General features: G+C 49.9%; 1 protein-coding gene across 3 annotated transcripts in view; it reads left to right on the top strand.

The window, feature by feature from the left end:
* The first annotated feature begins 556 nt into the window (after positions 1–556).
* RNF213 (ring finger protein 213) overlaps positions 557–11,652 on the top strand; it is a 48,565-nt gene continuing 37,469 nt past the window's right edge. For 2 of the 3 annotated variants that reach the window (XM_042892596.1, XM_042892594.1), the window contains exons 1-13: positions 1,082–1,153; positions 2,125–2,234; positions 3,151–3,476; positions 4,103–4,780; positions 5,390–5,583; positions 6,041–6,181; positions 6,451–6,641; positions 6,841–7,118; positions 8,089–8,357; positions 9,376–9,573; positions 10,078–10,276; positions 10,858–10,913; positions 11,179–11,332. In XM_042892596.1, the coding sequence (XP_042748530.1) occupies positions 2,138–2,234; positions 3,151–3,476; positions 4,103–4,780; positions 5,390–5,583; positions 6,041–6,181; positions 6,451–6,641; positions 6,841–7,118; positions 8,089–8,357; positions 9,376–9,573; positions 10,078–10,276; positions 10,858–10,913; positions 11,179–11,332 (2,781 nt within the window). In that variant the 5' untranslated portion in view covers positions 1,082–1,153; positions 2,125–2,137. Of the gene's footprint in view, positions 607–1,081; positions 1,154–2,124; positions 2,235–3,150; positions 3,477–4,102; positions 4,781–5,389; positions 5,584–6,040; positions 6,182–6,450; positions 6,642–6,840; positions 7,119–8,088; positions 8,358–9,375; positions 9,574–10,077; positions 10,277–10,857; positions 10,914–11,178; positions 11,333–11,652 lie in introns of those variants that run through there. The other variant, XM_042892595.1, reaches the window with a different exon arrangement.

The raw sequence follows: 11,652 nt of genomic DNA, 5'->3' as shown, positions 1-11,652 counted from the left end.
GATGTTTTATTTCTGGAGGCTTTTCTTACTCCGATACACTTCAGAGAACTGTAAAATCTTTGGGTTCTGACACACAGATGCACATTTCAAGGACGTCGGAGCTGCCCTGCAGCTCAAGGCCGCACTTCAGCTCACACTGCCAGGAAATTAAAGCCTCTGTTACATGCTCCTTAGCTATCCCTCTGCTCTATGGGGTCTTCTACCAGGCTCTGTCGGGGGGTCCCACCCGTGAGCTGGGTTCTGCCCTGTGTAGGGAAGCAGTTGGCTGACCCCCATCAGGGGATACAAGGAAACAGGAACTCCAGTTCCTGTCTCAGCACATCTTTATCTTGCTCTGGAGAAAGCTGACGTGCGGGAAGGAGAAATCGATCTACAGTTTCTTGGTACGGTTGAGCGCAGCATAAGGAAATGAAAGCGAAAGTCGCTCTGCTGCCCACTGCTCAGCTCCCGCACTCCGCACGGCTGCCATCAGTCGAAGGGCGGGGTGACATCGCGGTGACATCGCGGTGATATCGCGGTGGAGGCAGCAGCGCCGGGAGGGCGCTGAGCGGCTCACGTCCGTCCGTCCGTCCGTCCGTGCATCCGTCCGCCCGTCCATGCCCACAGGTGAGGTGAGCACACCCGGCTCCAGCTGCCCCTCGCAGCTCCGCACGGAGGGCCGGGAGGGGACACAGCAGTGGCCCCGGAGAAAGGACCCCAGCCCGGACGGGACAGCGGTCCCGGGAATCGCGGGAGCAGCGCTGAGTCGGGGAGAGAGCGCACGCGGTTGGATTGGGGTCTGCGGGACTTCGAGGGGGATGTTTATTGCGAAGACTCCGAGATGGGAAAAGCGGGGTGGGTTTGGTGGTCTGAGTGGAACAAGAGCGGCAAAAGAGGCTCCGCGCCACTCCATTAAAGCTCTGCCCGGGACTCCCGGCCCGGTCCGCAGCCATCAGCCGACACGGGAGTGGCGGAAGCCGACCCGGAGGAGGTGTCCGGAGCCGCCCCGTGTTCCCCCCCGCCTCCCCCCGCGTGGCGTGGATTGGTCGGGAACGGCCTGGGGGGCGGCGGCGGTGACGTTCCGCGGGGGAAACTTGGTGGCTCCGTGGAAAAACGAAACTTCTCCGGGGGCGGCGGTAGCAGAGCGCTCGGGCTGCGGGTCTCGGTGCCGTCGGTGAGTGCTGCCGGTGGGTTCCGCGGGTGGGGCAGCTCTCGGAGCTGTGCTATGGTAGCGGGACGATCCGATACACGACCGCGGTGCTCGGCGACCCCCCGGGCAACCCGCTCCTCCCGGTACACCCGGAACTGCTCAGCCCATGGGTCATCCCGGTTCTCCCCACGGTGCACCCCGGCCGTACCGGCACCTCCTCGCCGCTCCCCTCCATGGGGCATCCCCCTTTACAGCACTCCGGTATCCCCTCCCCGCGGGTCCGGTGTCCCGGCCCCCAGCTCCTCCATCTTCCCCTCTGTTCTTCGCGGTGCTACCCGCCCTCCCCCGACGTCCCGCTCCCGGTTCCTTTGGCAGCACCCCCGGTCCCGCTGCCCCCGTTTCGTCACGGGCCGGACCCCGCAGGCAGCCACGCCTTCCTGTCCCCCCACCTCACCTAACGGAACTCATTAGCATTCTGCCCGCCCTTCGCCACGCCATTGGCCCATCCTTCCCCTTCGTTTGCATATCAGAGAGGGAGGGAACGAGCGAGCGCCTATCTGCGAATGAGTGGGCGGGGCGATGGGTATATTTGCATATAGGCCGCGCCCACAGCCTCGCTCCACCTTCACCGCGGGGCGCAGGTGCGGGCGGTGCTTGGGACGAGGCTGCCGCTACCGAGCTTTGGACCCTGCCGGTACCGCTCGGTCCTCCGCCCTTGTGTGCGGGCAGTCGGCCCTGAGTATGACCCTGGACCTTCTCTGCGTTCCCATACGCGTGTAATATTAACAGGCTTTTGCGCAGAGCCGCTTATCCTTCTTTATTCCTGTGTAGCTGTGATCTCCTGCCCTCGTTGCTGGCTGCAAGGCTGAGGGTGATGGGTGCACGCTGTGCTCGTGGCCCAAATTGATTCCCAAACATAAACACTGGGCTGTGAGAAGGGTCATACGACAAAGATCCTTACTTCACACTGACATGTGTTTTTCTCTCTCACACAGCTTCCTGCAGAGCATGGAGTGCCCCACAAGTCTGCACATCCCTGGGGTTGGGGCAAGCTGTGCTCAGTGTGGGGCTCAGCCCACTGCTGGTACAGGGGACCAGGCTGCAGGTAGGGGGCTGCAGGGTGAAGTGGGCTGAGAGCTTCAAGAGGGGCGGATTGGACACGGTGCTGGTGCTTTATTTAGATCTGAGCTGCCATTTCACCAAAGGTTTTAAGTTTGGGTGAAAAGAGAACTTCGTATTCCTTGCTGGGTGCTGCTCTCCTCTGTGTGGTGCAGGTCACAAAGCCACTCACCAGGAGGTAAAGAAAGCTGAGAAATGGCAGCCGTGCTGTCAGCACACATCCCAAAGAGCCTCGAGCCTTTTGGCAGGCAGTTGAGGCTCGCAGTGCCTCTTGCTCCACCAGTAGTGCGTTAGCTGGAGCTTTGGTGGAAATGGATCAGTGCCCCAACGCAGGGATTTCTTATCTTATTCTTCTGCTGATTGCTGGAGCTTTGGAGAGGGGCTGCTATGGAAGGAGGGTGTTGTCATCGATAGCGGTGGCTGCTGGATGGGGAACAAAGCTACTCTTGTGCCTTCCAGTGCTGCGTTCAATCAGTAACTGACCCTGCTTGCTCACCAGCTGCTGAGAATTGTTTTCATCCCTGAATCATGTAGCAGAAATGCTAAGTGATTAACAAAAAGCAGTGATGGAGCACTTAGTGGGAAGGCAGGGCCAACCCAGGGGAGCTCAGGTGTATGCAATGAACCTGAGTGACCAGAAGGGCTGGAGCCAGGATCCACCCCTTCCTTGCCCTCATTTTAGGGTTGGTAGTGGAGTTGAGGGTATCTCACTGGAGATCCCTGCGTACCCGAGGCTTTCCAAGGGTAAGCAGATTCTTTCCTTTGTTTCTGTGCTCGTGGCTGCTGTATTTGAGCATATCCTCACCTGCTGCAGCCTAGGACTTTGCTACTACGCTGTCAATGCTACTCTTTCGATCACATTACAGCCTCTAATTTAACAATGACCATTCTCGCTGTTGCAGAAATAGGAGATGTGAATCTCATTCCTGACCCCGATACAGGCCCAGAGCCTGGAGGAGAACCAAGGCACAGAGGTGCTGCTGGGCCTCCTTCCACCACTGGAACAGAGGAGGCGGGAGGAACACTGCAGGAAGGCACAGCAGTTCTGAGCAGTGCCTCAGAGACCACGTCTGAACGCACTGCAGCTGAGTTGTTTTCTGCTACTGAAGGGAAGGGAGAAGAGGAGGGAGGAGCATCGCTGCAGGAGGAAGTAACAGCTTTATGTGATGCCTCAGAGACTGATCCTCAGCACGTGGCAGATGCTTCTTCCCAAAAATCAAAGAGAAAGGTAAAGTTCTTTGTCAGTGTGATACTGAATACCACTGGCGGTGTTCCTAAGCAAACTGGAAATGTGTCTGCTGACGCTGTGTTGCAATATGCAGACAGCTGATATACTGACCAGCACTGCTTCCCTCTTTGCTACACTGAGGGTGAAAGTACCAAATCCAGCTTAGCAACTGCTCTGATCTTGTTAGCGGGCATTATGCTCACGACTGCTCTGCATTCCTGCTTAGGAAGTTTTGAACATTGAAAATACAGATTTCTCAGAAGTCAGTTGTGTTTCTCCTAATATATAAGGCTGTAGCTGGTCTTGTCCTTTTTCTTCATGGGCATTCTCCCACAGCCCAGTGTAGCAGAAATCACAGAATGGCCAGGGTTGGAAGGGACCTCAAGAATCACAAATCTCCAACCCTCTGCCACAGGCAGGGCCGCTGACTGACTTCCCCATTTAATACCAGACCAGGCTGCCCAGGGCCCCATCCGATCTGGCCTTGAACCTCCAGGGATGGGGCATCCATAACCTCTCTGGGCCACCTGTGCTAGCTGCAGTAGAAGAGGTGACAATGAGTTTCTTTTCAGTGATGAGTTAACTAGCATTTTCTTACATCTTTTTTTTCTCTTCTTAAATTGCAGGATAGAAAGAGGAATAAAGCAAAGAACAGTCCTTCTGGCCACGGGGAGCAGGACTCTCTGCCTCCTGGAAGCACAGCACCAGCTCCAACTGCAGACTTGTCTGATGAACGCCTTGTTTCACAGGAAATCCAGACCTCAAGCAGTGAAGCAGCCAAACAGAGTGCTGACTTCATTGCTGGTGATGGCGGAGGTGTGCAGGAAAGTGACAGCGCTGTGGGCTGCTTGGGAAGGGAAGCTGAAGGTCTGGAAGTGGTCTCAAGAGGCAGCCACAGCAGCGTGGCTGTGATGAACCCATTGAAGGATAACAGCACGGATACTGGGGCTGCTCCATCTCCCAGCTCTGCAGCCCTGAAAGAGAAGGTGAGAGGTGGGAGCACAACACAGCATGAAGTCAGGAGTGGTGTGAAAGAGAGGAGTGCTGCATCTGATGCTGGCCAGGCTTCAGAATCCGGACAAGATTCCCAGTTTTTGGATGGCAAACAGAAACCAGCTTCAATGGGAGAGAAAACAGATGTTTCCTCTGGGATTTCCCCTGATACTGAAGTGCCTAAAAGTAAGCCTGCAAATTCTTGTGCTGAACGTCCAAGTCAAGGTGCAAAGACGCCTGTTGTGTCCAAAAGCTCAAAGACTGAGGAGGGTAAACAAGAGAACAGCCAGAAAGTGAGCTGTCCTTCCAAGGTAAGTGTGTGAGTGAAAGCTCCAGTGAGTATTTGGTTGTGTTGGAAAGTGTTTGTCCTTTTTCCACTGTGATTCTCTCGTGCTGTCAGTAAAGCTGAAGATGGTAAGGCTGGGAATACGGGGAGAAAGCAGGGAACACAATAAAATTCCTCTCGAGTCTTTGCTTTTCTGTGTGTCAGTTCCAGCAGTTCTTTGAGTGGTTGCTCAGTTACTCTGGCTGTGTTCTCCAGTACCTCCATTGGCTTGGGCATCTTCATGCTTTTTATGCATCTGTGCTCCAATGGTGGAAAGGACATATAAGCTGTGAACTGCTGTTGGTTGTCTTTTATTTTCTTTATGCTCCATCCTCTGGAGATTTGTGATTTACCCCCCTGACTTTCTGCAAATGCTTGCAGATTGAATTCTTTCTGCCACTGGTGCACTGTTTTCCCCAAGCAGCAGCAGGTTCTCCTTTGTCTCAGTGAGGGATTAATGTTTTCAGAAGTGCAGAGCTAGCTGGCATGCTGTGATTTCTGGGTATCTCTTGCTCTCTGAAGAGATGCTGTGTGCTTCTGCAGACCTACTTGCAAGGTTTTCTGTTTCATTTGATGTTTTGTCCTTCTAATGCAGGAGAAAGACACAATGGAGAAAAAGACCTCAAATGAGAGAGCTCAGGAAACATCTGAGAAGACGAAGAAGACGAATCAGACCTCACACAACGGACCTCAGGTTGCTAGAAAGAACAGTGCTCCCTCTGTAACAGACAAGAACAAAGAAAACCATCAACAGAATAACCAGAAACCTGTGGATAAGGAGAAACAAAGGTGAGGATACCACTGCTGCTCCCCAGCATTCCCCACTTATAGGGGTGCTTTGAGGTAAGCCAGGGGAGGAATTGATGTCCTAAGGTTTGCTCCGTGTGTATCGCGGTTCTGTGGACACAGAATTGATCTTAAAACTGACACCAGCTATTGCTTGTGATGAAAGTCCTGCCAGGGGAGTCTGAGCGAGATATTTCTGTGGTCTCACCAATGCAGCAGCCCAGCTTGGTGTGAACAGAGCATTTTGTGCTTCCCTTAGGAGCCCCTTCTTCCTTTCTGCGCTGGGCTTTGCATTAGGTCTGCTGCATAGCCTCAGTTTTAGTGAGCTGCTGACTGAGCCCTGAGTCTTGCCTCCATTAAACTGGCAGCTCAGAGCTGTTTTATCATTTACCATGACTCGCACTATTAAGAGAAAATCATTTCTGTGTTCTTTCCTTTATTGCTCTTCTGTGAACTGCAGGGTGGGTGTTACGGTGTATTTCCATGCAATATTGTCCAAAGACTTCAAGCTAAATCCTGACAACGATAAAGTGTGTGTCATGTCCGGAGGCTTTTCTGGCAGTGGAAAGTGGGAGAAAGTTTGTGAGATGAGCTGTGTCAGGTAAGTACCCTCGGAGTCACGAGGACACGGGAGTGCTTTGGCTCTGGAGGGCAGGAAGCAGCGTGGTGCTTTAACACACAGGCTGTGGTTATCAGTCCATGGCTGGGTGGGTTTTGCTGCAAAATAATTTCGTACTGAAGTACTGCAAAATTTTTCAGGGAGGAAAAATGACTGCTATTCCTGTTAAAAACTGAGTGATGTGTGGAGGGGGAGGTATGTGGGCCAGCTGATGTTTCACCTGACCTCTGCTGTGTATCTGTGCTGTTTAGGCTTCTGAACGAACACGGGTACCTCATTGAAGGCTATACAATTCTCCCAATGAAAAAAGTGAATGAGCGCATTCCTTACAAATACTGGATTTCTTGTGGTGAAGGAGAATTTGAAGTTATTTACAGGAAACCAATGGTAGATATTGTGAATCGATGCTTATATGTGGACCGCGAGTTGGTCAACAACGGAGGTGAGCTTTTCTTATCTGCATCTGCATGTTGTGCTGCTCTGTGGTCTTCTGCTAGCACCAAGGGGAATAGCAGTGTCTGGAGCTGGGCATTTAATGGGTCTGCTGGTACTCCTGCAAACAGCTGACAGAAACCAAGGCACGAGCAAATGATGTTTCTCTCAAATTGTTTTCCTGTGTTTTTGTCTCTCGTTTATTCCAGAATGGCACCAGTATGATGACATTGTGTGTAAACAGCCTTCTATAATGAAAAGCTTGTGGAATGTTGTTCAAAATAAGAACAAAGATGTTGTGAAAGGGAAGAAAATAGCTGCAGAAATCATGTTAGAAAATATCTTCAGCATTCTTGGAACCTGGAGCTCCATCAACATGAAGAACTTCCTTTGCCAGCTAAAGCAATTTTATGTTGTTACAAAGGACCCGTGTGTGTTTGACGGAATATATATGAAATGGAGTGAGCTGGACTTCGGACCACAGCAGGTGATTTGTTTTAACGGATACTAAAAGGCAATTTGGTGGCAGAGCTTCGGTTTTGTTCTTGAGTTTGGATTCATTTTTGCTTTTCCAGTCGGAAGGTTCGCATGATGACCACCACGGATCCTTTCCTGCTGACTGCCACTGTTCACCTTGGGAACTTTCCATTAAGCTTTTGCAATTAATTGCAGTTCTGGATATATCTCACACTGCTAAAAGCAGAGAGATGACGTGGGTTTTGCCTCTCGATGTTAATTTCTTCTGCCTGTCCTAAGAGCTATTCTCTTAGGAGAACCATCAGACAGGATTTCTGTAGTCCTTTCTGCAGCTTCTTTCCTGCTGGCTACTGGGGAGAGGCCACAAGATGGCACGCTGGCCTAGCAGCTCTCCCTGGCTGCCCACGCTCAGCTGATAACACAGATTTCATGCCTGCCTGCTTTCAAAAGGCTGATTTTTGGTAGCGTGGTGCATCACCCAGCATCGCAGTATTATGAAACCTTCTGGATGTGCTTTCAGAGTAGCTTTTGTGGGCTGTAGGTGAGGACAACCTTCTCTTCTCACTGCCACAGCCAAGTCTGAGTCCACTGGGTAACAAACCTACTCACTCGTTAAGGCTGGGGCACGGAAGGGCAGCCTTGGTGTAAGACTGTTGGTTCACTCGTTGCTTTGGAGCCCTGCTCTGTTTCCTTGGCTCTCTCCAGCTCTGCTCTGTTGGGTGTGGGAGGGCGCACAGTAATCGAACAGTGGGACCTGGGAGCACAGAGGTGGGCATAGAACAGGCACCAAGTGCTGCCTTGATGTTCTGTGATGATGGTCTGTGCTACGGCTGCTTATGTCCTGGTGTCAGCATGGTTGTGTTGTGTAGGGAGTATCAAGGATCCTAGCTGTGACAGAAGGAAATAGCTCCAAGAGAACAAGACTGACTTTCGGGGGGCTAATGCTCTGCTTGGTTTGTTTCTTCCCTCCTTTCTCTTAGGTGAATGATTTGATGCTGCAGTATATCAGGAAAATAGCCCGCCCTTTCCTTCTTCCAGAGGGTGCAGAAGAATCACAGAAGAGTGTGATTGTGAGAAGTAAGCTAGCTCTGGGGCTCACCCTGCTCACTGTGGTCGACTCGTTCCAACTGCCAGCATCCCAAGAGGATCTGGCTGGCCTGTGTGGCCTCTTGTGCTTGGAGAGGAAGTCGCATAAAGCCGTAGTGGATGAATTTCATCAGACCATAGAGGTCTTTGTGGGTGTTGTAAGGTATGTATGTTGCTGGTCCAGTGACTAACAGGACTTATTTTGTTACAGTGCGATAGGTAACAAGTGCAGCACCCTGTGATAAAAACAGAAAGGGATCCAGCTCTTCAGTTTCATAGAATCACGGAAAAATCCAGATTTGAAGGGATTTCTGGATGTTTCTGTTCTACCTTCCTACTCAGAAATACAGCTAACATCCAGGCAGGGTTGCAGTCAGGATATGGAAACCTCCAGGGATGAAGATGGCACAACTCCTGTGCCATTTCCTGATGTGAAAAATGTTTTCCTTCTGTCCAAACAAGACCTCCCTCTCTGCAACTGCCTCTCCAGAAGCCTGCTGGATCCAAGCTGTTGTTTTTTTCTTTATATTTAGAATCTTGTTATCACTTTCTGTCAAGCAGTTCCTTATCTCTTTGCTGTTTATCCTTACAAACTCTGATCAGTATCCTCACGTGCTTACGCCTTTAAATGCCATATCTGGATTGCTCTTGTTTCCTCTGATGTGCATCATGCACATGGTTTGTGTCAGTTCTTTCTTAAGGCTGACTTGGACTCTTCTCTAACTGCTTATCTGGCACTCTTGAATCTGTAGTTCTTTGCTTGCACAGCTGCAGCTACCAAACTTCCTTTTGGAGGCACTGCTTCAGCCCAACCTGAACCTGAGGAGGTTGGAAATTGTCACTAAAATGCGTGTTCATCTTTATGGCTCTGCATCTCTGTCACTCAATCCCTCACTGAGTTGTGGGGGCTCATGTGGGATTTGTAGGTGAGCCATTGGCACTTCTTAACCCCTTATCTGTAGGGTTTGTGCTGGGGCAGGGTGAAATTACAGTTATGAGTCTTGAACTCTTTATACTCTTCAAGAAAAATAGGATTTAACTAAAATAATTACGAGAAGTTATTTGAAGGTCCATAGTGAGGTTGAGGTGTAGCCTTTTTTCTTTATTTTCCTTTTGTTTCTTCACAAAGGCGTTTTTTCTTCCTGTGAGAAGCTGTTCTGCTACTGTTTTGTTTGCTTCAGTATTTTCAGGTTGAAACTTCAACTGATGAACTTGTGTCAGAGATGCATTGATGGCAAAGTAGGCCAGTGGGTGTGGATTCTTCCTCTTCTGCACTTGTGTACTGATCCTACACAACACGACTGCTGTGTAATGGATGAAGATGGCTGGGCTGGGCTGGGAGGACTTCCATTTGTTGAAGCAAGGAAGAATCATGATGTGTGAGTTCTCCAGACCTACTGGTTTTACACAATGCCTTGACCTTGCAGTTGGTGATGGCTGCTTTACTTCATCTCTTTATCTTTCTCTTGTATTTAAAAAAGAATAAGAGATGCAGCATGCTGATGGTGGGTATTTGGGACACACAGACACGGTTTCTATTGGTTGCTCAAAGCCTATGGTGTGCAGTGAAGCTGTGCATTGTGTTATCTTTCAGCCATAAGCCAGCCCTTAATTCTGCAGGCTGCAGAGCATCTTGTGGGATTGGTTCTGCCTGCTGTGAGTTACAGCAGTTTGATGTGCGTGGTGCAGGAGTTGAGCAACACGTGGAATTTATTTCTATTGAACGTCTCTGTTGCTCAATGGTTGGGTCCTGGGGTCTCTCACTGATCTTCAGCTGCAAATGAGAGAAGTGCTTGAGTCAGGATGAGAGCTCTCTGGGCTCCATGAGCCTTCAGCCTTTTGTACTGTGAGAACACAAAGACTTTGTTTTGCTTTCCATCCAGGGGGATCCTGCTGGAACTCATGAAAGAGAAGAAATACCTGATGGAATTGGATGTGACTCTGGTCAAATCGTGGATGTGTGTGCTGCCCGCGGAGAACCTTGCTGAATTTGTTGAAGAGTTCTCTGTTGATATACTGATTTCCCTTCAGGGTGTTTCTTACAGACTGCAGAATGCTGACCCTTCGTGCAGGAAGTCTGAGGTTTGTCTCTTTGTTGCTTCATCTGGCAAGGAGTAGAGGGGAGGAAATGTGGTTGGTAATGAATCGGAGCACAGCGAGCTTAAAACTTAGCTAAAGACAATTTGCTGTGAAGCAAAGTGGGAGGGTGTGCATGAGCAAAAAGCCTCACTGGAATAGAGGAGAGATGCACCTGCTTACCTGGGTTTGCTCTTAGTTACTGGTGGCAAATGCTCTCATGCTGGGATCCCTCTGTGCTGCCTGAAGCTGGTTTTCTGCGTGGTCCTTGGGGCTGCCCAAGGTTCTGCTGATGTGAGATGTTCTCCTGCCTGTTGTGAAAACATGTTTGTGTGAAGACAAGAGGGGTTCCTTATTGCATTTGATAGCAATGAGCTTAAAGGCTCTAGATTGTAAGAAGTGTGGCTGTTCAGAGAATTAATTGTCTCCTATAAGTTGAATCTAACATCCAGGAACACAATTTTAGCAGTTTCATTTGTATGAGGGCGTTGGAAAGCTTCCTCTTTCACTACGTCCTCCTCAGTTAATGAGAAGCCAGACCATAGAGGCCCTTCTGTGGTATAATATTTCTCTCTCTTCATTCTTAGGTAATTGTGAAGCTTCTGAAGATGCTGCTGTGCATCTTGGATGGCGAACGTGCCAGGTAACAGAAGTACTTCTCTGTCGGGAGAGCAATCTTCATCCTGTTTCCATGTGTATTATGGGATTGCATGGGATTATGCTTGATTAGCTCAGGTGCATGCATTGAAATCTATGGATAGAAGGGTCCTGCGTTTCTACACCCATCAAACTGAAGCTTTTTCTTAATTCTATCTGAGGGAAGGGTTGCTAATTGATGCATCGTTAGATTTGTTTTTTCTTTTTCCTTCTGAACAGCAGATAAATTCTCATTTATTCCTGTCCTCCAGAGCTCTGCAGGCTCGCTCATGGTTGCTCTGCCTGACCTTCTGCTTCAAGCTGCACGAGAGTGTCTGCAGGTGCATGAAGAGGGTGCTGGATTTCAAGGTTCCTGCCACTTCTGCTATGTTGGTGGCAAAAGTTGCCAAACTTCAGCCCACAGAAGTGAGTACCAGGCAGTCATTCACAGCTTGTCAAGAGTGGGGTATCTGGAAATGTGACAGCAATGGTATAACCAACTGGTTTGGGGTTGTATCTGTTCTCATTTTGGTAACCTTGGTCCTCCAAATTAACACAGTAATGTGGTTGGTATGCCCAAATAGCTGTGAAATCACTTCAATGTTTTTTAATATTATAGAATATTATAGTTATAGTTTTAATATATAGTTATAGAAAATAAGATCAAGTGCTTAGGCTTGCTGTCATGGGTTCCTTTCTGTCTGTCTGTCCACTGGCTCTTCTGGGGGGGGGGGGGGGGGGGGGGG

The sequence above is a fragment of the Lagopus leucura genome, unplaced genomic scaffold, assembly GCF_019238085.1.
Source record: "Lagopus leucura isolate 7727_CA_CO unplaced genomic scaffold, USGS_WTPT01 111-11_obj-0_obj, whole genome shotgun sequence".
NCBI lineage: Eukaryota > Metazoa > Chordata > Aves > Galliformes > Phasianidae > Lagopus > Lagopus leucura.
The sequence above is the reverse complement of the archived record's forward strand: the minus strand, read 5'-3'. Positions and strand labels throughout refer to the sequence as shown.